Source organism: Acanthopagrus latus, chromosome 23 (genome assembly GCF_904848185.1).
Source record: "Acanthopagrus latus isolate v.2019 chromosome 23, fAcaLat1.1, whole genome shotgun sequence".
Classification (NCBI taxonomy): domain Eukaryota; kingdom Metazoa; phylum Chordata; class Actinopteri; order Spariformes; family Sparidae; genus Acanthopagrus; species Acanthopagrus latus.
Genome location: NC_051061.1, coordinates 24,283,894 through 24,311,378, shown reverse-complemented (window position 1 = coordinate 24,311,378; position 27,485 = coordinate 24,283,894). Strand labels below are relative to the sequence as shown.

At 43.2% G+C, this 27,485-nt stretch overlaps 2 protein-coding genes and 1 long non-coding RNA gene across 12 annotated transcripts; 1 reads left to right on the top strand and 2 right to left on the bottom strand.

The window, feature by feature from the left end:
• Positions 1-1,922: 1,922 nt before the first annotated feature.
• On the bottom strand, positions 1,923-6,504 carry st6galnac2 (ST6 (alpha-N-acetyl-neuraminyl-2,3-beta-galactosyl-1,3)-N-acetylgalactosaminide alpha-2,6-sialyltransferase 2). 3 transcript variants are annotated; one of them, XM_037088657.1, is made up of 10 exons: positions 6,187-6,504; positions 5,588-6,089; positions 5,115-5,190; positions 4,574-4,748; positions 4,300-4,453; positions 3,608-3,746; positions 3,270-3,373; positions 2,755-2,835; positions 2,557-2,659; positions 1,923-2,451 (listed from the first exon to the last, which is right to left on the bottom strand). In XM_037088657.1, exons 2-10 carry the CDS (start codon positions 5,674-5,676, stop codon positions 2,272-2,274), a joined length of 1,101 nt encoding a protein of 366 aa, XP_036944552.1. In that variant the 5' UTR covers positions 5,677-6,089; positions 6,187-6,504; the 3' UTR covers positions 1,923-2,271. The 3 variants fall into 3 exon arrangements, with proteins under 3 accessions (XP_036944552.1, XP_036944553.1, XP_036944554.1); XM_037088658.1 differs by having other exon boundaries at positions 5,588-6,078; XM_037088659.1 differs by having other exon boundaries at positions 4,574-4,745; positions 5,588-6,504.
• LOC119013811 lies at positions 4,338-5,003 on the top strand. Its single transcript, XR_005072830.1, has 2 exons — positions 4,338-4,458; positions 4,568-5,003. It is a non-coding gene; the product is annotated as an uncharacterized LOC119013811 (long non-coding RNA).
• Positions 6,505-6,608: 104 nt separating the features above from the next.
• Positions 6,609-27,427, bottom strand: si:ch73-366l1.5 (FILIA-N KH-like domain-containing protein). Of its 8 annotated transcripts, XR_005072827.1 has the most exons (6): positions 27,047-27,426; positions 17,325-17,823; positions 15,446-15,545; positions 13,194-13,262; positions 9,931-9,995; positions 8,563-9,011 (listed from the first exon to the last, which is right to left on the bottom strand). XR_005072827.1 is itself a non-coding variant. In XM_037088662.1 (5 exons), the coding sequence occupies exons 1-4, from the start codon at positions 27,257-27,259 to the stop codon at positions 13,229-13,231; spliced, it is 846 nt and encodes a 281-aa protein (XP_036944557.1). In that variant the 5' UTR covers positions 27,260-27,426; the 3' UTR covers positions 7,885-7,935; positions 13,194-13,228. The 8 variants fall into 8 exon arrangements, 5 of the variants coding, with proteins under 5 accessions (XP_036944555.1, XP_036944557.1, XP_036944556.1 ...); XR_005072825.1 differs by lacking the exons at positions 8,563-9,011; positions 9,931-9,995; positions 13,194-13,262 and adding exons at positions 6,609-7,142; positions 7,766-7,935 and having other exon boundaries at positions 27,047-27,427; XR_005072826.1 differs by lacking the exons at positions 8,563-9,011; positions 9,931-9,995; positions 13,194-13,262 and adding exons at positions 6,609-7,120; positions 7,766-7,935 and having other exon boundaries at positions 27,047-27,427.
• Positions 27,428-27,485: the final 58 nt, after the last annotated feature.

Sequence of the window (27,485 nt, the reverse complement as noted above, 5' to 3'; positions counted from 1 at the left end):
ATTGTCATGCCAGACTCCCTTTAAGAACTCACTAATTCTATGTTCCCGAGCATGTCACCCACATAAAACACAAACAGTACATGTGATTCCAGGTTTTGTCTGAATCTGTAGGAGTCAGTCTCCAGTTCGGGAACACCAACAGCACTAACACTGTTAAACCGTTCACACTGGAAGTCTTGTGTTGAATTACGCACACCGGGGGCGGAGGTCAGCGGGCTTTGTGGTTCTATTGTAACTTTAAATTTCACTGAATTCGAGTGATTCTTCGTGACGTCCAAGTTCGCCGAATTGAAGAAGTGTTTTAGACGGAAAGAAAAGTCTCTGTTGTTCAGACATGAAGCACATTTTCAGATAAACCGCTCCACAGTACAGAGATGTGGACGGGCTCGGTGCGCAGCTCGGTCCGGACCGGAGAAAGTGGCACATCGCGGCCGGAGTCTGGCATGTAAACACACCGTCACCTCCACCAGCGACCTTTGTACCGAAGTTAGTGAGCGCACTTGTAAGAACAGCTTGATTAAATTCACAATTTCAAAGAGAATACATTGATTTTACCTTCTTTGGTCGAGTGTTTCTGGAACTTTTCACCCCCTGAAATTTAACGGACCACGGTGGCAGGAAAACTCCGAGAAGCTGGCAGAGGTAACGATATATTCCAGAAGAGTCGAGCTTCTGACGGTTTTATATTCCACAAAAGTTTTAACTTCCAGTCGAGTGAGAATGTAGTTTAATCCCGGAGAGGAATTAACGTGAAAACACGAGTATTCTCAGGAGTTTAGCACTTTGTCGGACAGTCCGCGGGTTGACGCTGCTCCAGGTTTTCCCTCCTCGCCGTGAATGCCACATTCTCTCCGCTGCATTCTCCTGAACGTCACGCGGCGTCAAGCTACATATATAGACAGGCGCGACTTCCGGCGTGGACTTTCAAAGTAAACACGGACAAAGCTAACACTCCTTACAAAATTAAATGGAGTGAATTGTTTTAACCGCCAGTAATGAGAGTTTATATACTCAAGCTGGTCAAGACTACATGTGTCTGACCGCCTTAGTTTTTTGGATTACGATCATTATTATTCGATATCTTTCAATGAACCGTCATTCTTCTACTCCATTACAGCTCTGAGCCAGGTATACTTATACTCAGTTTAGTATCTAGTTACTTTTTGGATAACAGTGTATCTCCAGATGTCCAATAATGAAATCTAACCAAGGAATTTAAATCATAATATAAAATAATCTAATATTAACTGATTTAATCTTCTGAAATGAGACGATTTATGTCACATTTTATGTCATAATTAATATATTCAAACTTACTAGACTTTTATTTGGACAAAACGAGCTGTGTGAGTAAAAAGAAAAAAAAAGATTTATAGATTTATCATGAGAATAATCAGAAGATTCAATGAAATTTAAAATGACAATACATTTGTTTTCCTTTTCATCCAGTCGATGTCTGATGACTGATGCTGGTGCGTTAAACAACAGTGACCTTAATATTTATTTGAATATGTTTTTGTTCACGCCACATGAAAGAGAGAAAATACCATGCTTTTATTTTGAAGAACCAGTGGTTCCCTTTCCGGTTTTGTTCTGGCTCCTAGTGGGTAACTTCATGAAAGACTCTCCCACACACACACACACACACACACACACACACACACACGGTGTATCTTTTCTATGAGATATCATGATTAATGATTAAACTTGAAAATCAAACGGGTCAGAACCTGCTGCAGTGACAGTGACGTCACAGTCTGGTGTTCTGTTTGGTGGAGGTTTTCAACATTATGATGTCATCTGTGCTTTTGAATGAGTCAAACATTATTTACAGATAATCAGAATATGTAGAATGAAACAGTTTGTGTCATTAAATAACTTCTGTGCTAAAATCCAACTGAAGACAGAAAGAAAACAACGTGTCAGCGTATAAAATGACTCTTTATTAAAAACACTGTGTGTAAACTGAGACAGAACACACACTTCAGATCTGTGTGATTCACGTGACGTCACAGCTTCATTCCTCACGTCACCAGTGAAGGTTTAACAGCTGATTAACCTCCAGCAGAAGAAGCTCGTCTCCAGCAGGTCAGATCAATTAATGAACCTGCAGCTTCAGAAATAAAATCACTTCACTGAAGTTAAATGAAACACTGAAGTCAGAAGCTGCTTCATCAGCTCACATGCTGATCTGTTGATGATCTGCAGAGAGATTTAAAAATGTTCTTGTGTCCTGAAGAACCAAACTGAGCCATGGTCTGGACTCCCGGGTCAGCGGGCCTCCCTCCCCTGGTACAGCCGGATCAGGCCGCTCTGGTGCAGCGTCTCCCACAGCCGGCTCTCCATCCGCAGGTCGTGGTTGGCGAAGAACCGCAGAGGCTTCGGCCTGGAGTCGTAGTAATGATCCGAGAAGTCTGCGTAGTTCCTGGTGATGAAGCCGTAAGCAGAAACCTGCAGGACGGACAGACAAGACGTCCGTCAGCCCATCAGTCTGTGTGTGTGTGTGTGTGTGTGTGTGTGTGTGTGTGTGTGTGTGTGTGTGTGTGTGTGTGTCACCTGGTCACAGGTGTGCAGGGCGGTCAGCAGCATCAGAGCTCCGGTGCTCGGCATGTACAGGTGACCGAACTTGGTGTTGGTCCTCCGATGAGACGACAGGAAACTGCAGAGCCGATGAAAACACAGACGTCACTGACTGTCTGTTCAAAGATCAATACAGATATTGATAATCAATGTCAACATATCGACCAGTCACACCTGTCGGTCAGGTAGGAGATGAAATCTGGGTGGAGCATCCGGAAGTTTTCTGGAGGCTTGTGACCAAAATATTTAGAAGGTCTGAAGGACACACACACACACACACACACACACACACACACACACACACACACACACACACACACACACACACACACACACACACACACACACACACACACACACACAGGATAAACAAACAAACAAACAAAGATCCTGGACCAGTTTGTGTTTCTGATTGATACATAAATGTACTTAATTACATGTAATTGAGTACATTTATGTATCAATCAGAAAAAAAACAAACGTGTTTCCTTCAAATATAATAACTTTAAAATAAGATCAAATGGAATAACAGCACAGGGAGGTTCTGTCTGTGGGACCATGCTGACCTGCAGGTGTGCTGCTGCCACCTGCAGGTCAGAACCCGGTGCTACAGGGTGGAGAAGCTCCAGATGAATGATGAAACATTAGAGTCATGAACTAACAGCTGATCTGGAAACCTGCAGACTCACCTGTCACCTTTGTCTCGACCCGAGCCCACAGTCTGGTTCTGAAGAGCCGCCGCCATCATCACATAATCCCTGAGGTCTGACGGGATGAAGATGTAGTTTATCTCCTGCAGAAGAAGAAGAAGAAGAAGAAGAAGAAGAAGAAGAAGAAGAAGAAGAAGAAGAAGAAGAAGAAGAAGGCGGTCACTTCAGATCCAAACGGTTCTTGTTGATGTAATTAAATAAATCTCATTAACAGATGAAGAATCTGTGAGCAACAATAATTAAAGACTAAAAAACAAATGATCTGGATGATTTTATCCTGATAACTTCAGCCCGGATCAGTTAAACTGCGTCCTCACTGGACTCTGGGGGGTTCTGGTGAACCCGTCCCTGCGGTACAGCCGGAGAGCGTTCTTCATGGTGTTGGTGGTGAATCCATAGAAGGAAATCTTCGTCCCCACATCGTCTTCAAAACCTTCGATCACAGCGCCGTTCATCCTGAGGACAGACGAGACATCCACAACCCTCCATAACTTTATTTACAGCACCTTTAACCAACAGCTAACGAAGTGCTTTGGTCCAGAGAACCGTGATCCGGGCTCAGACCGGGCTCTGGGTTCTGTTCTGTACACATCAAAAAGAGTCTGGAAGAGATTAAAGCATCAACACAGACGACAGGACGGACCTCAGAGAGCCGGCTCAGTCGTGTTGGAGCAGAACTGAACCTTTTTAGTCACCTGAGTTTCAAAAGACAAGTCTGGGTCAGAGGTAGCAGTGAGGTCCAGGGTCAGTTCTGCTGCCGGTACCGGTGCCACCGGAGGGACGGTTGTTATTGTTACACCTGATTTTTAATGATTCAGTTTCTGGACATGATCAGAAGACACAGCTGGGTGTCATCAGCAGAGAGACGGAGATCACTGGCACGAGACGGGTTCTAAACTAGATCCTGGAGGAACCCACACAGTGAAGGAGGATCCTGACCCGGTCCACAGAGAGAACCTGCTCCGCTCTCACAGATGACTGAGAACGTGTGTCAGGTGTCCCGTCTCACCTGAAGACCAGGTCGTGTCCGTCGATGTGGCGTCCCTGTCCGGAGCCTCGCAGGATTCCTCCGTTTCCCACCACAGCGCAGCGAACACACCTGTCAGGTGAACCTCTCCAGAACAGACGGGAGCTGTAGAGGAGGGAGAGCGCCGCCCGAACCGCTGAGGTCCAGAACACAAACAGCATCAGAGCTCTGCGGGTCGTGAGTTCTATCAGCTGATATTAATACTGAATATTAAAGTACGGATGTTTCTGCTGCTCCACTAACTGAACAGGTTTACCGCCGACAGGAAGTCCCTTCCAGCCGTACGGCGGCGCTCGCTCCGTCAGCTGCTCCCAGGACCGTTTGGAGAAACTTCCGGCCCACTGAAGAACCGGAACCGAGAACCTGAACCGGTTTCTGAGGAGAACATTGTTCCTCGCTGCCTTCCTCAGAGAACATGGAGCTTCGACCTGCTGACCAACAGAAACATGCAGGAAACATCAGAGAACACATGGAGTCAGTGACAAGATGATATTTATCATTTCAGCTCTGACAAACAGAAGTGAGACGAGTCGTCTTCTGTTCAACCAGGAGTCCGAAAAAAAGAGTTTAATAAACTGTTCAATTAATAAGAAGAATATGAAAGTGGTGTAAAAGTGAACGAGTGGTTTCAGACATGAGTGGTGTCAGAACGTAAAGGTTAATAAAGGTCATGTTATATAAATACATGAATCAGTACGACAGATGTTTCCACCAAACCAAACGTCTGTTAAAGACAAATAACAGATCAATTAGTCAAACGTGAATAATTCGATCCAGAGTCAGATTAAAGAACTCACCAGCTCGTCTTCTTCTTCATGAGCTGCTGACACGTTCGTCCAGTCGACCTCATCGACCCCACCTGCTGTCAGGTGACTGACACACGCACACACACACACACACACACACACACACACACACGATTTAACACTAGTAACTGCGTATATTTACTCGAGTCCTGTACTTTGAGGTAGTTGTACTCATAGTTCTCTTTCTGACTCGACTACATCACTGAGTGAAATAATCTAACCACTGTGAAGAAACACGTAGTTAAAATTAAAAGTCCTCCATTTAAAATGATACTTCAGTGAAAGTACAACAGTATTAGTACAGAAGGAAAACTCTCATCAGGTCTATTTCAGTTTAATGTCATTAGATAGCAAAGACACACTGAGATTACTCTCACAGGGTGGTGTCAGTACTTTACATGAGTAAATGATCACTGAGAGTCTCTGGACCAGGACCAGGACCAGGACCAGGACCAGGAGCTCACCTGTCGGCACTCGGCTTGCTGTACTTTGAGTATAAAATGGTGGAAATGATGAAACAAAAAATCCCCAACAGGAAGAGACGTCTCCTCATGACGGACTCTCACTGCTCCCTGTCAGCTGAGCTCAGGTGAGGCGCTCAGGTGAGGCGCTCAGGTGAGGCGCTCAGGTGAGGCGCTCAGGTTAAAGTCCATGGAGTCAGAAGCAGCACGAGGTGTCTCAGGTGACCAGAAGAAGACTGGGAGGTTGTAAAAGTCTCAGCGGTCCACAGGTGAGAGAGAACAGTGTGGTTCAGAGTGAGCAGACAGAAGGATTAATGAAAGCTTGTTATGACAGCAGCTCAGGTGAGTCATCTCACCTGCTGCTGTCAGGGCGTCAGCACAGTGAGGGTCAGAGTGTCCACAGGACCGACATCACCTGTTCAGCTGCTCAGGTATGAGCAGGTATGTTGTCTCAACAAACACATGAGGGCCGCAGGACCGGTCAGACCACCTGTCTGAGGAAGAACTGCAGGTACCCACAGGAAGTAATGGAGTACAAATACCTGAGTATCATTTCAGGTCTGTGTGTAACTCCTCACACGTCAGAACCTGTACGCCATTACCTCTGCTGAAGTAAAGAAGCCGGGTCAGAACTTCTACATGTTGAAGTTTGAACAGGAACAGAACAGGAACATTTTCAGTCTTCACTCTGTTCCTCCAGAGCATCTCGTCAACCGGGTCATGATTCTGTCCTCCTGTTGGACTGATTGACGGGTCGGCAGCCCCGACGCACTCAGAGTTCTGTTGTGTTCTGAGGTGGAGGCCCAGCGGTTCTGTTTCTGTTTGTTACTTTATCTTATGTAGTTATAGGGAGTGAAGTTCTGGGTGCTGCGGCCCGCTGTAGGACCGGACCAGAACCCCATCCTTCTAACAGTTAGCAAGAAGAAGAAGAAGGAGAAGAAGAAGAAGAAGAAGAAGAAGAACTCAAACTGTCTTTATGGTCTCCATGTTTCTGTATTTGCATTAAATCATCAATAAACAGTCCAGATGTTTCATATTCAGATTTATTATCATGAAAAAACACATTTCATTTAAAAATCTCAGAATACAAACAGTCTGTTGTTGTTCTGCACGATGACGTCTGATCAAAGTTTCATATCAGACGGTGAATACTGAGTCTGAAGAGTCTGTTTGTCTAATTAATACACAGAAGTCGTTACACGACCACATAAAGGAGTCAGAAAACACTACATTACCCAGAATGCAGCAGCAACAGCTGCTATACAAGCTGCTGTAACTTCAGGAGATTTTTTTTATACTTTTCTACAATCAAACTCTGACAAAGAGAAAAGAGTTGAAATGTTTTAAGTCAAATTTAGATCTGAAATATTTCAAGAAAAAATTAAATCATTTCCTCAACAAGTTTCCAAACGTGACACAAAGAGTGAAACAACAGAACTGAGCTGATGGATGTTTTCAGGTGTTGGTCCGGTCCGTTCGGTTCTGATTGCAGTGTGCTGGTTGTGTTGACAGTGTGATGATGTCAGAGCGTCAGACCTGAAGAAGAAATCCAGTGAACCTGAAGGCATCACGAGAACAGTCAACATCAGGGCCGCAGGTTCAGACGCTCTCATGTCTGGACAGTATGTACAAGATGAAGCTACAGCTAGCAGCCTGTTAGCTTAGCTTAGCATTAAAGATTCAAAACAGAGGAAACAGACAAAATGCTAACAAAGTCCAGCCAGCAGCTCCCTGATGGAGCATCTTCTTTAACTCAGGCCAGACATTAGCATGCTAACATTAGCTACACAACAATCACACATCTCTTTTGGTCTCAGCAGGTTAAATATTAGCAGGCTAACATTAGCTTTTGTTCAGTTAGCTTCTCAACAGCTCCACCAGCAGTTAGCGGCTGTAAATATCTAACGACTGACGTCTTCATCAGGACTTGATCAATCTAAACGTAGCAAACACTAATGTTAGCACGAAGCTAACTTTGAACTAAAGAACATCTGCCGACAGATATTTAATAATGTAAAGTTTATAAAAAATAATATTGTGTAATTTTCCAGTCAGTAATGTATTGATTTGTGTTATCGGTGATTAATAATCACAGTTTTGATCACGACACTGTCACCATGTAAAACATTTCATCATGTTACAGTTTCATCTTTGGGAAATTCATCTACGAATCTATTTTACATTCAAGTTTTAGTGAGTTGCGTTGCCGCGGTAACATAAGTGAGGGGGCGGGGCCTCAGAGCGTGTAGAGCTTCAGCTGCTCCTCCATGTCGCCCTCCGTCACCTCCCCCAGCGCCTCCTGGTTCTGCCTCAGCAGCAGGAAGATGGCCGCCAGCTGCTCCTGTTGCACCCTGGGAAGTCAGCCACAACACACACACACACACACACACACACAATACTTTAAGATTAAAAGTGCAACGTGTGACTCAAGATGTCCAACGTTAGCTGCTAACTGCTGCTCACTATAACCTCTGCTGTAGTTATCTATGGCTGTCTACTAGCTGCTGTTAGCTCAGTTAGCCGTGCAGCTAGCAGAGTGCGTGTTTAACGATGAGCTAACGAGGCGATGAAGCTCGTCTGTGTTCTTGAACTCCGACGGTGGACGGTTGCATTTTGCTGGTTAATAAAGAAAATATGTATAAAGAAAAAATGATTTCCATGTTTTTGTTCTATTTTATTTGTTATTTAATGCAACTTTATGTAAATGTATTCATAATTGAGGAAACGTGTTCAGAAGATTTCTTCATTAATTTTAAAAAGCTGCTTTAAGTTGATCAAACAAAATAAACAGGAAAGTTTTCAGCTGATGTGTTAAATTATTTATCACTTCTTTAACATTTATTTCTGTTTTGTATCATTTCACTTGTTCCGTCTGTCTGTTCACTTGATGGCGCTGTTGTCTTGTTTGTGAGCCACATTAATATTTATATATTACCATATTTATATCCTGCTGGAACAAACCACAGCTGCATCACGTCTTCAGTCTCACACATTTATTTCATGTTCAACATTTAAATCAAACACAGAAGAAGAACTCAAAACCTCAAACTGACCTGAAATCAGCCGACTGACGGTTTATTGTTACTGTTTTAACTGGCAGACTAAAGTAACTTCATTTAAATCAGTTAAATAGTTTTAAAGTCTCGACAAACATCATCATCATCATCATCATCATCATCACGTCACTCTGTTTCTGTTAATATTTTCTCCTTCATTTAAAAATCTTGCACACAAAACGCAGAGCGGTGGAGTCGCAGCTTCCTGAAGGCACTTTGGTGTAAAGACGTCGCCGAGAGGCTCCGGGGACACGAAGGGTGAAACTGAAGAGTCGTTCAGTCGTCGGCATCCGTCGTCTCCACGTCGGCTGGAGGAAGATGGAGACGACCGAAGACGCCGAGCTGCGTCTGAAGTGGATCATTCAGGAACTCTGAAGAAGAGACGAGACAGAAGTTCTGTTCAGATCACAAACATGAAATATGACTTTTAATTGTTAACTTTTAAAGAAGCGAAGCAGCGAGTTTGATTCATCACAACATCTAAAACATTAAACTTGTGCTGAAAGTGTCACATCGCTGGTTCGATCCTTTAAATGTTCTAATGTTACACTGGATCATTAATAATTAATCAGTAATTAATCAGTAATTAATCAGTAATTAACCATGAGTGAATGAAGGTTGAGAACAGAGTCTGCTGCTCGATGCAACACAAAGACAACTTTGTCTCCTAGAAATTAAATTTAGGGGAAAATAAAACATTTAACCTTTAAAGGAACAGTTCACCAAAAAACAAAACTCAGTCATCGTCTCTTCCTGCGTCAATGAACACATCTCTGTTTCTCTGTGAAGCTCCAGATGGACGACGAGACGTCACCTGACTCTGACTGAACCTTAATATTTAGGGTGAACTGTTCCTTTAAGTTCTCTAAAGGAACCATAAGAACACTGATCCCGGGTCAGCTGCTCAGCAGAAGTTGTAGGAGCAGGAAATGTCAGATTCACATTTGTGATATTGTTTGATTTCAAAGTGATTCATAATGAATTCAGATTACATTTGTGTAATGTAATAGATTACTTTAACTGAGCTAACAAGCTAACTGTGGCTACAGCTGTGGATGTAGTCAGCAGCTGCTCTGCTCATCGCTGCTCCTGTAGGAGTTCAACAGGTGGTTCATTCTGACATAAAACACCTTTAACTTCTTACAACTGCAGCTACTGGTGTGTGTGTGTGTGTGTGTGTGTGTGTGTGTGTGTGTGTGTGTGTGTGTGTGTGTGTGTGTGTGTGTGTGTGTGTGTGTGTGTGTGTGTGTGTCCATTAAGGAGGTTTCAGGTCTGAGCAGCAGCACTCACCGTTAGCTGAGGTGTTAGCAGGTAGCATGCAGGGTTAGCAGGCGAGCAGCACAGCTGGACAGCAGCTGGAATAAATAAATGAAGGTAACAGAAGCGAGCGCTCGGTCCTCAGAGACCAGAACCAGAACCAGAACCAAAGCAGCACCACATGGAGGCAGAGACTGAACGTGATGAGGGAAACAGAGCGGTGTGTTCTGGAGGAGTCCTGAGTTTGATCATCGTCTCTGTGATAAATATAAATGTCTTATACTTCATTCTAAAAGTTCTGAATTTTAAACACAACGCTTTAAACATATTATATTATATTATATTATATTATATTATATTATATTAACATCCTGCTTCAGGTAAACACCCGACTCGTTCCGTGGTCAGGTGTAATGGCGGTGTTTGTCCTGCAGAAGGCGCTCACACACAGCATCACCTTATGATGACGTCATTCATGAACACTTCACTAAACTTCAGTGAACAAACAATTAAAGGCTTTTCAACCCGTTTATTAAAGTTTATAAACATCAGCTAAGACTTTACTGTGAAAGATTAATGAATTAAAGTATTAAATCTGTTGTGACTCTGTTTCATCTGATATTCAGTTTGTTTTGTGGTTCTGAAACACTTTTTATTCTTAAACTGCTTTAAAAAGTAAAATAGCCTGTTTATTGTTTTCCTGCAGACTTGAAGAGTAAAGTCACTTTATAGAACAGACGACTGGACGAAGAAGCGCTTTCTTTGAAATGACATTAATATATTAATATCCAGAATCTCAGATATAACAAACAGAACTGTTCTGGTACAAACGTCTCAGCCCACAGAACCAGACCGGATCCAGTTCAGCAGCTGGACGGAGAACTGAAGTAAAAGTATGTCACAATAAACAGGAACGTAGTGAAAGTGTTGAAAATAAAAAGTATTCTGTACAGACCTGACATTAATGATTCTGCTGATTGACTGTTTGAACATGTCAGGTTTCACTTCCTGCTACAGAAGAACTTCACACCGTCCGCAAACACAATTACAAACTGAACCTTTAAAAACAGTGATTTTCTAAATGGACGTTTGTATTGAGTTTTCCTCCCTGTTTATTAAAACGCTGTTCAGTGTTTTATTTACTTCCTGCTTGTCTTGTTTACTTCCCTGTTTGTCTTGTTTACTTCCTACTTGTCTTATTTACTTCCCTGTTGTTTTATTTACCTCCTGCTTGTCTTATTTAATTCCCTGTTGTTTTATTTACTTCCTGCTTGTCTTGTTTACTTCCTGCTTGTCTTGTTTACTTCCTGCTTGTCTCGTTTACTTCCCATTTGTTTTGTTTACCTTCTGCTTGACTTATTTACTTCCTGCGTGTCTATTTACTTCCCTGTTGTCTTGTTTACTCCCTGCTTGTCTTATTTACGCTGCTTGTCCTGATACTGCCTCAGTGTCTCAGTCCTGAGCTGCAGAGCGTCTCCTTTGTGTTCCCTCTTAAAGCCTGACGAAGATTCCTATAGGATCCTTTGTGGGTCCTGTATGGACATCTCAGCGCCTCTAACAACACATGACCCACATCGGCCCGTCTTCCCTCCTTTGTCCCCCACTGAGTGTGTTCTGGTGAATACTGAGAAAATCTGAGACGTCCTCCATCTGTAACAGAGTACTACAGAGTACAACTACACAGTACTCCTGCTGTAACAGCTGGCTGGAAACAGATGAACCATGTGACCCAGTTACCAGGAGGAGGAGGAGGAGGAGGAGGAGGAGGAGGAGGAGGAGGAAGATGAGGTCAGTGAAGGCATCACAGGGAGGACAGGTGGACTGATGAGCAGGGATAGACTGATAATAGTTTGATGAGTCATAGTTACGATTATTAAAGTCGATCAAACTCAAACTTCAGAGATTTATAAATGTTCATGTCGTCAAAACAAACTGACAGAAATTAAACAAAACTTGTTTTATGTTTCTCATTTGTAGAATTTATGTTTTTTTCATGTTTTCAGGGAATTTTAACTTCTGAACGTCTAAAACAACTTTTATAAAAACAGATGTCGTCTCCTGCTCAGGTGTGAATTAGCTTGTAGCTAACTGGTGCAGCTGAGAGGCTGTAAACAGACAGATAACAGACAGATAACAGACAGATAACAGACAGATAACAGACAGATAACAGACAGACAGATAACAGACAGATAACAGACAGATAACAGACAGACAGACAGACAGACAGACAGATAACAGACAGATAACAGACAGACAGACAACAGACAGACAGATAACAGACAGATAACAGACAGACAGATGACAGACAGATAACAGACAGATAACAGACAGATAACAGACAGACAGATAACAGACAGATAACAGACAGACAGATAACAGACAGACAGATAACAGACAGATAACAGACAGATAACAGACAGACAGATAACAGACAGACAGATAACAGACAGATAACAGACAGATGACAGACAGATAACAGACAGACAGATAACAGACAGATAACTGACAGCAGAGGGAAGAAAAGACTAATAACTAACTAATAAAAAAAACTAATAAAAGACCATAATTCCATTTTCTTCTACTTTATCCTTTGACTTCGCTACATTTATCTGATGACTTTAGTTAGTTGTTACTTTACAGATTACATTCAGTAATCATCAAATGAAGAACAGACTGTGACGATCAGAAATCTGTATAATATGTTTAATCTACTTTAGTTTTACTCAAGTGTGACATTTTGGTACTTTGACTACATGCAGAGTATTTCTGCATACCGAGTACTTTTACTTTATTACTTTAAGTATATTTTGATGATAATGTAAATAAAATCCGTCTCTCCCGAAAGATTTCATAATATCTAATTCATCAGGAAACATAATGAACAAGCCCCGCCTCCTTTCTGATCAGACCAATCACAACTTGGAGCAGGTGTGATGTCACACTGTTTCAGAAAGTTACAGAAGTGGTTGGACACAAAAACCAACTTATTAATAATGTTTTTAAATGTTCTGTTTGAACTCGTGTCTCAACTTCTTTCTTGTTTCAAAATATTCACATTCGACAGATCCATGGTTCTTTGGTTCTGTTCTAGTTCAGAGAAACATTTAGTTTTTTTGTTTCATATAAAGAAATAATAAACAAAATAATATTTTTCTATGAAAGAAAATGAATATAATTGGTAGAAAACACATAAAATCTGTGAGTCATCAGTCGATCCGTACTTGTCGGGGTTCTGTGGGGTTCTGTGGGGTTCTGTGGGGAGGACCGGAGGATTATTGAATATAAACATCACCTACCAGGTCGTTCTAACACACTGACAGCTGCTGGGTCATTACAGAGAAGTAAAATCAGACGTAAGCTCTATCCTGAAAGATAAAGGTGGAGCAGGTCAGACACTCGACACCAGAAGTGTGAATTATCCAGAAACACTGAGGCGTCGAATCCACGATCCAGCTGACCTGGAGTCAGCAGACCAGATGGACCGGAGGAGGGACGGGGAGGAGACGAGGAGGACCATATCTTTTATATTTATATATTATATATAAAATAATATATATAAATATATAGAGGACTGAAACTGACAAAATCAAAAGTATAGAAATATGTCTCAATAAATAAATGAAGTCGCCATTAAACACACAAATAGAAATGTTAAAAATAAAAGACATGATGATAAAATGTCACATTAATTAATCTGCGAGTTTAAAGAATTGCTCGATTTAAAGAAGGTTTAATATTTATTTTGATGCATTTAACGGTGTTTGAATAGATTTATTGAGACGTTTATCTTTAATTTTGCAGCTTCAGTCTTTGACTTTGATCCTGAACGTCTGAACTAAACTCTTCTGAAAAACATTATTTAGCCTTAAACTCATGTGTCTGATCAAGATCTTCATCATGCACGTTCACAAGTTATCATCTAATTATGTTTTAAAATCATAAATCAAGTTAATTTAAAGGAACAGTTCACACAAACGGCCTGAAGGGGAGCAGATGACTGAGTTTTGAACATGTTTCACTTTTCACACGTTGAACACGTTGTGGTGAACACAGCCAGTTAAACATGGTTCACAGAGCTCAGGGAGTCTACAGAGGCTGTGTGAGGGCAGCTGGAACGAGGAAGTTGGAGGCTGTTCAGCATCAACTCTTTCCCTCTGCTGCAGAAATATTTATTCATCTGTGAGGTCATTTGGCCCAGAGACACTGCGACGAGGAGGGAAACATGCTCCACACAGAGACAAAGACACTTTCCCTCTGCAGGAACTCAAACGCAGCGCTGCCAGGCCTCGGAGACGCTTTGAGAGCCGCCTCCAATCAGAGCAGCTGCAGACGATCACTCCCTGACCGACAAACAAAGAACAGTAAACTAAACTGAACCGCGTCTCTTCCTCACTCGCCCTCTTTTCTTTAACTGGGCTGAACACTCGGTCCACCTTCAGGCTCTGAATAGAGACGGTACGTAACAGGATTACACAACAGATCCTCAGCGTCCGACCGGAGCGGCTCCAGCAAGACTGAGAAATCTGTCATCTTTACACATTAATGCAAAACTAAGATAAGAACAAATCGATTATTGACGAGGACAAACATCCTGACATGAAGCTATGTGACCTGAGAGTCGCGGTGAGAAGACACGTGACTGTCAGCCATCTTTTCTGTCGGCTGCATGCAGAGACAGAAGCTTCATGAATTAATGACCAACTAAAAACAAAAGCTGAAAGAATATTTTTATAAATGTCCGTCTGCCTTCATGAACAAATCTGCGTATGTTAGAGGGGACGATACCGATACTGTTAACGTTAATTTAACTAAACTAACACATAACTTTTCATGATGAGGTATGTTTTGCTTTCATCACAGGTCAGACATGTCGATCACCCTGAACAGGTCAGATATTAGCATGCTAACGTTAGCTTCGTCTTGGCTTGTGGCGCTCCATATTCAGTAATAATCTTGTCGTAAGAACAAGTTTGTGAGTTTGTGTTTCATTCACTGATGATAAAACTAGCGCGGTAGTGAACACTAAAGTTAGCATTAAGCTAAGTCTGAATGAAGGCTTTGTGTGGAGTATTTCTGCTCTGTGGTGTTTCTACTTCTTCCACCAATGTTGAAATCAAACTACTGATTTTTTTTACCCTAAACAAACAAAAAAAACTGATTGGGCGTCACGATTAGAGCTGCTGGATGAAAATTATATCAGTTGTAAGAATAAGCTAATGCTAGCTCTGCTAATTTGTTGTGGGTTTCAAAGTTGAGAGGCAAACGCAGGAAATCATGACGTAAAGTTAAAGTGAGAAGACAACAAGTTAATCAGTCTCTTTTTCCTTCAGTTCACACTAAATTAAACTCCTCAGTTGCATGTTGTTCATCACGCTGCAGCTTCATCAGTTTCCTCTCACACCAGCTGCTTTCTTTCTTTTCATGCAGGCAAAGGATGAAACAAACATACAACAGGCCAGCGAGCAGGTCATGCATCCATCATGTCAGTCAACATGTCAGGCATCATGTCAGACATCATGCTGTGGGAGGCTGACGGGGTTAAACTGACCTCTGCTCCTCCTCGATCTCCTCCTTCGTCATCATCGTCTCAAACTTGCTCTGTTTCTTCCCCGGGGTGAACGTCACTTTATCTTCAGCTGCAGCCACATCTGCCACACAGGAGATACAGAGGACACACGGTTAGCCGACCCGACCCGGTTCAGTCAGCAGTCAAACATTCACAGCAGAGACTTTAGTAGAACTAGATGACTCAGGTGTTTGTTGTTGAGTGACAGGATCGCAAATCAACCAGAGACACTGAAAACCTCTTCTTCCTCTCTTACTTTTGGTACTTTTATATTCTTACTTCACTATTTCTTTTGTATTAGTCGTATGTGAGCAGACTGTAACGTGACGTGAAGCCTGTTGTCTTCCTGTCTCTGAGCAGCATGACACAGAAGCTCCTAGACTCTGTGGAGCTTCTGTGTCATGCTGCTTAGAGACAGTCTTTAATGTTCACTTTAGTTAAAGATCAGAATATTTAATTAACCTCGTGTGAGTGTGATGTGTTCGCTCAGCACAAAGTTAACGATCTCACAGTCACACTCACAGTCACACTCACACACACACACACACACACACACACACACACCTGTTGTTCCACCTGTCGTGTCACAGGTTGGAGGGACACAAAGCAGATTGTCAGTCTGGACGGCGGCTGTTGTTCTCGGCTGCCAAGTGCTTAACTGACTGTTCAAGATTAAAAGCAGATGGCTGCTGCGCCTCCACACACACATACACACACACACACACACGCACACACAGGAAGTGAGCACCTGGTCACAGACGGCTGTTTATCGTACTGGTCCGTTGTCTCGTGTTCACGTCCTCAGAACTGTTTAATCTGGAGGTTCTTCTGCTCGGTGGATTTGTGGGATTGTATTGATATGTTACTGTAAATGTATTGATTATTAATATATCTGTTCAGTCAGATGGTGTCAGAGCTGCCTGACAGCTTCTTCTTATCAGCCGAGTGCAGCCGCTGACGTCAGCTGCTACAACAAGCTGCTGAACGTTCAAGTGGACAAAGGAAGCTTCTGATACGTATGGATCCAATTAGACGTGTGACCCGGGAGAAGAAAGGTTCTGTCAGTCTCTATGTCAGTGGACCAGCTGCACATGGCGACCTTTGTTCTGACGTCACGCTCAGAGCAGGAAGCTTAACGAGGAGGAATGTTTAGAAATAACAGAAATGATCACAGAATGTAAAGAAGTCGTAGTTTGGACATTTTGACTTCTGTGTGTTGCAGATATCTCCTGAGATTAGCATGCTAAGCAACTAGCATCTGGCTCTTGCACTCCAAGTCTGGACTGCTAGCTGCAAGGCTAACTCAGCTAACAGAGCTAATTCAGCTACAGTTAGCGGTTACTCTGTTGAGTTGCTGCCCCGTTTGTTTTGGTTGTTGCTGTTGCAGATCAATCAGGAAGAAGGTGAGACGTTAATGATTCACCAGATTCTCTTCGTTTATACGACCCACATCGTTGAACGGATCGGTATGACATCATCATCAGTGAGGAGGACGATGACGTGACCCAGCAGCCTCCAGTCACACAAACATCTGGACAGTGACCTCATTCATGTATTTATTAATTAACTCTGGAGGCACACGAACACTTAATTAAGATTGTTTAGTCATTTATCATCTAAAACATGAGATTTTCATTTCTGTTCGATGAACTGTTGGTCCATTTAGTTTGCTTTGATGAATTTGAATCCGTCACATCTGGACGAGACCGGGTCAGATTAATGAGACTGGGTCGGATTAATGAGACCGGGTCGGATTAATGAGACTGGGTGAGACCGACTGTGACGCAGTGAGTCAGAACTCAGAGGTCGGTGTAAAATATCCAAACCCTCTAAATAAACTAAACACACTCAAGAGTCTTACCGCTGTTGGTCTCTGGTTCTGGTTCTGGTTCAGGCTCAGGTGCTACCTCGACAACAGGTTCAGGGGTCGGCAGGCGGTCCTCTGTGATTCCAGGGATCAGCTCAGGTAAGGACTCCTCCACCACAGGTTCAGGTTCAGATACTGGTTCAGACTCAACCACAGGCTCTGGATCTGCCTCTGGGACAGGTTCTGGGAGGGTTTCAGGTACTGACACTGGCTCTGGTACAGGTTCTGGCTCTGGGATGGGTTCTGGTACTGCAGCTACTTCTTGTGTTGCAACTGGTTCTGGAACAACTTCTGGTTCTGGAAGAGTCTCTGGTTCTGGGACAGGTTCTGGGACTTTTACTGGCTCTGGAACAGGCTCGGGAACTGGTTCTGGTGCCTTAACTGGCTCTGGAACTGGTTCTGGAACTGGTTCTGGTTCCTTAACTGGTTCCGGTGCCTTAACTGGTTCTGGAGCTTTTACTGGTTCTGGAGCTTTTACTGGTTCTGGAGCAGCCTGGAGAGACAAACGGTTTCAAATAGTTATCTTAAAACATCAGAATGTGACATCATCAGGTGAACACAGTCTGCGGTTCTGATCATCAGCTGAGGTGCTCGTTGTCATGGGAACCCTCTGCTGATAGCTGATTGGCCGGCTGACCTCTGACAGACTGACTGACTTCTGTCAGCTGCAGCTCCTCGTTGAGGATCAGCCGCCGCCTGCCGCTGACACCAGAACAAACTGAACCCACTTCAGTGTCTGCAACCTGTCTCTCACACACACACACACACACACACACACACACACACACACACACACACCTGTCTAAAGTGCTGACCCAGCACTGATGGACATTTGAGCTCCTTCAGCTCGGCGCCGTGACACAAACATGGCGGCATGGAGGCTGTAAAATATCTTTTTTTTTTTACTCTAATTAGCTTCTAAATAGCTTTAATTAACTCATTTATCTTAGAGTTAGCTGTTTCTTTAGCTTCAAGCTAGCTGTTCTTTCAGTTTGGTATGATCTTATTTTGGGTCCACTTAGTGTTGATCCTGATGAAAACATGGTACTGTCGACCCGTCGTGTTGGTGTGTTGGGAGTTAACGAGCTGAATGTTTGTTTGTGAGTCTCTGTAGTTTAGAGTTTCCTTATTCTGAGTCTTAGCTTGTAGTTAGCATCGAGGCGTCTGTTCTGCCAACCACAGGATTGACTGGTGTTTGTGCTAAGCTAGGCTAAACACATCTCTGTTGACATGAAACAGAGATCAACCTGTCCTCCTGCGGTCACATCATCAGCAGAGAAATATCAGGACCAGGGGACCGACTGCAGAGTTCTTGTCTGGTCCGATCAGTCAAATCCAGTCTGGACCCGGACAGGCGCCACAGTTCAGCCACTGATGACTCACTGCAGTGACAACTGGTGGCATCCTGGCAGGTCAGACAGTGAATGCATCAGTCCTGACTGCATTAAACCGATCCCACTGGACCGTCTGCTGCCAGCCGGGTTTCTTAATCCCACAGCTGCCCTCTCGCCCTCTGACAGGAGCACTTCCTCAGCCTCTGAATTTCTGAGCCGTGAAACACCGAAATAATCTCAACAGCAAAATGCCGACTGGCTGAAACAACGTGCTCCTAAACGCAGCGTCATTAAATCACTGTGTGAGTCAGCAGGATGATAAACCGAGGCCCGGCTGCCTGCGCCGTCCTAAATTGGTCAGATGTTTGTTGGGTGAGTAAATCCTGCATGAGATCATCGTTATAGTTCTGCTCCGGGGAATAAATCAATCAAGCATCATTAGAGCGATTATGAAAACCCATTTCTGCTGGAAACAGCTGGATGTTAAAATCATACGTTTCCATCATGTAAGAGACTTTATATGTGAAGGTGTGATACCAAGACTGAAGGAAATATTAAGATATGATAGAAATCAAGATTATGAGACAACACCATAATTATGTTAATCTGCATATAAATCCAGATATTCCTCATTCAATCTGTCAGCTGTTGCATGAAGATTATAAAACTCTGAATAAAAAACAAAAAGCATTTTTGTTTCTCAGGAAGTCAAAGTGAAATCAAGAACAAACAAAGAGCAGAGCGTGGACTCGTTTGGCAGAGCGAGCGGTGATGAAGTCCTCTCAGCCTTGGAGCGTTTCCTGGATAATTATATCTGATCTGTAACGTTACACTGAGTGCTTCTCTGCTAAAAGCCATTTTAGCTCAGCGACAGAGGAAGAGCATCGAGTCTCCGGGCACGAGGCGAATGTACAGAACAACCTGAGCAAACACCGAAGAGGAAGCAGATCCGGTTGGTGCAGCGCCTGAGGCCCGGCTCAGCAAGCTGCTCGACCCGACCCGACACTTTATCCTCTGTTACTGCAGACGGTCAGTCGGCGAGCCGGGTCGCCACTCTGAGTCTTTCTTTAAACAACCAGGTTTAGTTTGAAACAAATGTGATGTGCTCCGAGCTCCCTGTCCGAGCTAACTGAGCTAACTAGCTAAAGGCAGCTAAGGTTAGCAACAGTTAGCGGTGCTGCTAGAAATGAACACATAAATCTTTATTTCAGAGATGGAGACTGTTTGCTCAGCAGATGTTTCACTCGTTAGTCTTTGAGTTACTCTCAAATGTTACAGTGGACATTAGCAGGTCGTCCCTGAGGTAAGCTCCGCCTCCAACGTGCGATTCTGACAAGACCGACCCGTCTCCGTCTGTCAGGTGTTGGCTCTGTTGGTTACGTTATCTATGCTGGACTCAAACTGTGAACTCACACAGTATCTCTGGTGCTGTTCGCTGTTCTGACTCGGTTTATTAGCTGTAGTTGTCCTGGTAAACACACCGACCTCTTCAGCCTCGTCGCTCGTCCTGCTGCTACAAAACATCTGGTCTACATGATGTCATGTCAACGTATCTATTCATCATAAATACTGATTCATTTATATTTATGTTGATATAAACATGAAGCCTCCAGATCATCTGTCTGAGTTGTGTGTTTAAGTAAACGTTCCCTCTTGAGAACTGTTTTCTTCTGATTATTGTGACGTTATGTGACAGAACAACAGAGTCCAGTCTGCAGGAGTCTCCTTCAGACAGAGTGCGGCAGGCTCAGTGTTCTCATTTAGTTCCTCTTCAGTCCGGTACCGGCCCGCTTGGCTTCCTCTGTGGAAACAACAGAACTTGTCCTCTGTGCAGTTTCTCTACTTCCTCTCAGCTCGTCTGTTTCTGTAAAGAGGTTCTGAACTCTCCTCAGTGTCCGATGGGACTGGACGTCTTCATCACATCCAAAACAGAAAATCCAGTCCATGCCAGGATGTGCCCTCACTGCTGGGTGTGGTTCTGACCCACCACAGAGGAGAAATGAGCTCCATGCCATTGTTTTCTCCTGGATTTGACGCCTGGCCAACAGCTCTGAGCGCCAAGAAGCAGAGGTGTCGTCAAACCGGACCAGACCAGACGAGGCCCGGCTCCAGAGGGAGGAGGAGAGGCAGGAACTGGGCCAGGCCAGGGGGGAAATACCAGCAGAGGTATGTCAGACAACAGGAGGTCCAATCAGAATACAGCGCCATTCAAGCCACACCTACCGGGTGAGTCAGCACCAGGCTTCTGGACCGGACAGCTGACTCATGGGATGAAGCACAACCAGGGACTTCAATCTTGAGTCATGCCCCGCCCCTTTTATTGTGAACGCAGACCTCTAACCTGACAGGTGGTAGGATGCCTTTTCAAATTAAAAGCATGAAATAAGAATAAATTGCAGCTTTTTAGATATTTAGAGCCCAAAACCTTCATCCAGTGAGACGATGAGCGTCATTACATCAACGCTCACTTCTTAAGAAAGAGCTGACGAGTCCGGTCCGCCTACAGCCGACACCACGGTTCTTAAAGGGAGCTCCTGCCACTCAGCAGCCATCTTGGCGACGTCCCCGGGCCGTCAGCTCAGGCTGACGAGACGCTGAATCTGTCACTCTGGCATCAAATCTGCATGTATCAATTAAAACTGCCCCCAAAATCAGGTTGAAAGTGTTTTTTCCTCACAGTTTCTTCTTCTGCTGCTCAAAAAAATGCTGATGACACTTTAAAACATTTGATAACGATGAAAATCTCCCATTTATTTTGTTTTTTAGATGTGACAGATTCTGGTTCTTTAAGCTGTTCTTTTATTCAACTGTCATGAGTCTCAGTGGATCGTTTCTTTGTGCGTGTCACACTCCGGGCAGCAGCACCACAGACCCGGCAGGTCCAGCAGATCTGGCAGGTCCGGCCCGGTTATAGCTGATACAGAACCGTGCAGACGGGACTGACTCTGCCTCTGTCCTCCACACAGAGCAGCTGCTCTCACACCGTCTCTCCTCCTTCAACCTGCAGTAACATAATAACATGTCCATATATGGACGGAGCTGCGTCGCCACGACAACACGCCGCTGGATCAGAGGACGAGGAGAAGAAACGTTCTGATGAAGCTCAGCAGCCGATAACTTCACACACCTTCTCTTTTTATCATGCTCAGTTTCTTCTTCTCACTTTTCTCATTTTAAAACACACTTTTTATCCGTAGCGTGAACAGAACCCGTCCTCACATGTTCCCATCAGAACAACAAAGGCTCCGACAGTTTAATGCACAAAATTACAGGATGCAGTGCAGCGAACGTCCTCGCTGCCTTTTAAGGCTGCAGGCTGGATGGAGGCGGAGCCGCTGCAGCTGCAACTTTAGAAGATGGAACAGAACAACATGCTACCAACATAAATGTCACAGAGCCATACTGGGCCCGGGTCAGATGGCAGAGATACACAGGGCTGTAAATCTGTTAACAGGGAGCTGCTGCGGTCAGGTACTGACAACAGACTGGACCAGGACAACACAGCAGGCTGATCTGGGTCGGGTTCTACCTGACCTGGGTATTAATCTGGGCAGAATCAGGCGGTGGAGGAAGTAGTCAGAACAATTACACAAGTAAAAGAACTAAAACTACGTTGTAAAATGACTCTGTTCTGCAACCAGAAGGTCCCTAGTCATGATATCATGCTAACAGACTGAGGCTAACGCTAACAAAGCCTGTGTCATGGCATTGTGCTAACAGACTGAACTGGACCCTGGACAGACGGCCCTGCAGGATGAGGACTACCAGGTGCTCTGCTGATCTAACATCTGCTGTAACGGTGACGCAGATAAGAGCAGAGCTGCTAACGTTAGCATGCAGGACCAGATTACACAGCACATGTTCTCATCATGAACACAAACAATAGTTTTTTAATGACAGCCCACAAGTTAAAATGGTGGGAAATACTAGTATAGACGCTTTTGGCAGCTTCAGGTACAAATGTAACTGGGTGATTTCAGAACTGGAAGACATTTGGGCTTCAGAATTTTCAAAAAATCTATTTGACAATTTTCTGTTACATATTCATCAGTAATAGGCATTAAACTATAAAAAGCTTTACTGGCTCATCTCAGGCATGGAAGGATTTTTTTGTATTATGTTTTTCATTTGTATTGTTTGCAAATACATGCTAATTTTAGCTTTTTCTCACAAGTCTATGCTAGCTGTTTAGCTAGCTGTTAGCATTTACCAAGATAACAAACTTACATAAGTAAACAAGTAAAGTTTTTTTTAAGTATTTATAATATTCTGGAAATATGCATAGCAGGGCTGCATGAGGTAAAGTGAGACATTCAAGTAAGGCTGATAATGTTATAAAAATATGAAAAATCGACATACCTTTTCTCTACTCATGCTAAACTGTAAACTGTTTCATGATGTCACTTCCTGTCCATCATATGGCTAACCCTTTATCTTCTTCTTTGACCAGGCTAAAAAGTTTGAGGTAACAGGGTTGCATGCAAGTTGTGGGATAATTATACTTATTTAAAACATTATTAAGAGACAAGTAGCTTATTACGGGGAACTCCAGACTCCAGAAATTTAATGGGTGGGAAGTAAAATGTCCTTCAGTGTTGGAATGGCCCAACTACCTGTACACTGTACTTACATAAAATACTCCAGTAAATGTATGTAGTCGTCTAGATTTCTTTACCTTTGACCTTTTTTTAAAAAAAAAAACCTCATTTTTTCTAATCCTTCCCGTCCGTCTCGATCCGTCTCAGAGAAGACGACAGTATTAAAGTGATTCTGAGTCGAACATCATGGCAGGAGACAGAAATGGCGGCTGCAGGTCTTCACAGACCGCCATGTCGACACGTGGATGTCTCAACACGTAAAACATAAAACTGAGCTGTCGTGTTCGTCTGAGCCAAATATAACAGAGGAGAGATTCACTGACATCAATCTTTATGCTGAGTGTCAGCGAGCAGCTAAATTCTGCCGCCACGCCCTCCTGTCCACTGATAAGGTTTCACTGCCGAGAGGCCGCCTGCACTGTCTGTACCGTACAGCTGCAGCAAAGCATCATGGTCCTTTTACAGCTTTCTCTGCGGACATAAAGGAAGTCTGTGTGGAGCCGAGACACAGACGGTCTTGTTGTTTCGGCCTTTGTCTGTGATGACTGAAGCTGCGAGGGCGTCTCAACAGTTAGCGAGTGGTTAGCCGCCCAGGGGCAGCTCTGCACCAGACTCCACTTAAAAAATACTGATTTTATTACCACTGCGAGCGGTAACCACGTCTCTAACACAGGGAGGAGGAGGAGGAGGAGGAGTTTCTGCTTGTAGAACATTTTGATGTGAATATTTCCAGACTTTTACTTCAGTGAGGAGAAGCAGAACTTTTACTGGTACCAGCTTCCTTCCTCCACTTCTGGACACAACGTCACCTCTGTGTGTCACAGTGGAAGTTAAAGTTTCGTGCACTAAATCAGCAGCAGCTTAATTAAACTAACGAGATCCAATCACCAATAAAACATGAGTCATGAGTTTCACATGTTGTTTTATGGATCTCAGAGCTGCAGCTCATGATCAACTTAAAGTTAAAGCACGATTAAATCGTCCAGGACACAACGGAAGAAATTTGAAATGTGACTTCACGGCGTGTTGAACTGAACTCAGAGTCGGTTCTGGCTGAATCAGCAGGATGAAATACCAGAACAGACCTCCCAGTTGTCAAACATCACATGAAACCATGTGAGGCGTCACGCCCACCTCCACAGAACATTCAGACATGTGACACCGTGAACATACACAGGTGCAAATATAGGATTCGTGCCGCCACCAAATATAGACGGTCGGTCTGTCCGTCGCATGTTACAGTCGCCGTGGGCACATTCCTCAGGCTGTAAAGGTTCTGCTGCAGGTGGAGAAAGGTCAGAACCAGCCAGCACACAATGGTCAGCAGCAGAGTGACCTGCAGAGACTCACCAGGTCCAACAAACCCTGATTTACATGTCAGATCAGTCCAGCTGTGGACACTTTGTGTCCTCACTCCTTAAAATAGTTCAGAACATTTTCATAAAGTCCGTCACTGTGTGCAGAAACAAATCAGTATCCAGTGGTCAGAGAGGGTGGTCGGGTTCTGGTGTCAACATCGACCACAACCAGGCAGAAATGTGACGACAGAGAGAAAAGAAACTTAAAGTGAAAGATGTAACGTGTGAGAAGTGGCCACCTGTCGAATACATACCCCAAACAAATAAGAGCCAGCAGCTAGCTGCTAACTGTAGCTGCTGTTAGCTAGTTAGCTCAGTTAGCCGTTAATCTAGTGATCCAGGGAGGAGCTCAGAGCACCACAGGAGCTCTGGACCCAGTGAGCTGGTTAGCATGCTAGGTTAGATGCTAGGTTAGCATGCTAAATAAGGTTTGTTTACATTTGGTTTTTATATTACATGTTTTCTTCCACGTTGAATGTTTACAGGAACATCCTCCACTGATCACTGGACATGATGACAATCAATACTCAGTTAATCATTTATTTGAGCTTTTACAGATTAACAGTGCCTGAAATTGCTGCAATATGCTTTTTTTGCATATTTTGTACCAGAAGAGGAAACTTCACTCACTGATGAAGACCATGAACTGAGGGTGAAGGCTCTGAGAAGAGCCAGTAAATGGACCTTGTGTTTAATTTCTATTTCACATTTGTAGATAGTTTCAGTTTTTATGCTAAAACTAAAAGTCGCATTTCTGGCAATTATCATGAAAAGTCTATTTTAATAATCAATTAATTTGTTTAAGTCACAAGTCGATAAACAAAGACTGCTGAGGTTGCAGCATTGCTTCATGCTAAAGGCTAACATGCTGTATAGTGTTATAGTGTATAACCACTGTCTGGGTTCAGCGTGCTAGCATGCTAATATTAGCTCATTTTAACACTGTACAAACATCCTGCGCTAGAAGGTGAAGTTATAAAGGTGTTTCTGTACATGTTAGCAACATGCTAACACTGGACTCTGGTTTTAACACTTTTGTGAAATTTTATCAACAGAAATATTGAGAAATAAAAAAATAAATAATAATCAATGAAAATAATATTAAACCAACATTCTGATCAGCCTCGAGTGTTTAACGATGAACTGACTCGTGACAGAAGTCGTGCTCTGCAGTGTTTCTCTGTTCGTCTGTGCAGTAAATTATATTAACAGTTATTATCTATTCAAAACTTCTACGGTTATTGAGGCTGTTTATTAGTTTATGAGTGGCCGACAGCACTGTGGTCTTTGTGCGCAGGTATCATGGAGGTAAGGTGACGTCAGTCCTGATCAATAACTGAGAAACGATCAGCAGCTGGTGGAACTTTAAAATGCAAACAAGAAGCAAATAAAGAGAACAGACGATGTTTCTTCATCACTGGATTAAATAACAGTTTCATCTCTTATCTCTCTATAAAAAATACATTCATATCTATTTAATCTGATCCAGAATTAAACTTATTTACACTTTATCTTATTAAAACTTTCAGTTATTCAGGTTAATTTAATTCAAATGTTGATTATTTACTAGATGATGACTGACTGTGTTCACTGTCCACAGACAGCAGGACAATAAAGTTTAACTGAATAAACTCACTGAACAGTTCAAAGTGAAGAATTCAACAATCGATTATTAGATTTCTGATTAACTGATTGTGTGTTTAGTTCATAAAATGTCAAATTATTAAACAAACGTGAGATTTTCATCACAGAGAAGAACAGCAGGAAGTTTAACTGATAATTAAATGTAATTCCTTCTGTAAACACACACCAGGAGCTGAGGTGGTTTCTTTGTTGTAAGAATGGTTCCGTTTCTGTTTCTGGTTCTGGTTCTGGCTGGACTCAAAGATCTTCACACAGACTCTCTTTGTCTTCATCAAGAAACAAACTGATCTTAAAGGAGGATTTATGTGGCGGACCCTGCCACCTCCAAAGCTTCAGACGGTTCTGGGAGCTGATGTTCTGATGAGAACAGCTCGTTTATTCACTGAGTCTGTTCTGTGACTTCATGACATCACAGTTTCAACTCCTTCTGATAAACTAACTGAATTAAATAAAATGATACAAAACATGGAGGCTCTTTGTTCAATGTGTCTGCTGTGATTTCAGTCACCTTTAATTATAAAATACTGAATAAATATATGTTAATTGTCTCTGAAATTTAAATTTATTTTAATGTTTTTCTAAAATAAGGAGTTTAAAGTCATTTTCTGAACATGTATTAACATTTATTAGTTCCTCTTTAATTAAAAAAAAGTATTTTATTGACTTTTACAGACTAAAAAGTTGCTGATTAATGAGAGAATTGTCTTCAATCAATACACGTTTCTGATTACTTGTGATTATTGGACATTTTCCAATAAATCGATAACATAGTGGATCTTTACCTTGACGTGTGAGTCCGGAGCCGGAGGTTCTGATCGCGGCGGGGCCAGAGCTCTGGACGGGGGGACGTCATCTCCGTAGCCGACTTTGGGCTTCTTGCTCTGGGCAGCGGAGGACGAGGCGTCGGGCTTCTTACTGAGCAGCGAGGTGGCGAAATAAATGGCGACGACGGTGAAGATGATGGCGGGAATAATAACGGCCGGGTCCAGATCCATGATGGCGGATTAATCGATACACAGACAAAGTTAGAGTTCAGTGTGTGTGTGTGTGTGTGAGGAGGAGGACGGTGTGTGTATCAGGCTGCGGTCACACACACACTGAGCTCAGCCTCTCTCCTCCAAACGGACTAACACCGACACACCGACACCGACACACACATCCGGAAATGTTTCAAAATAAAAGGCAACACCGGAAGTGTATGTTGCTGCCTGTCAGATGTCA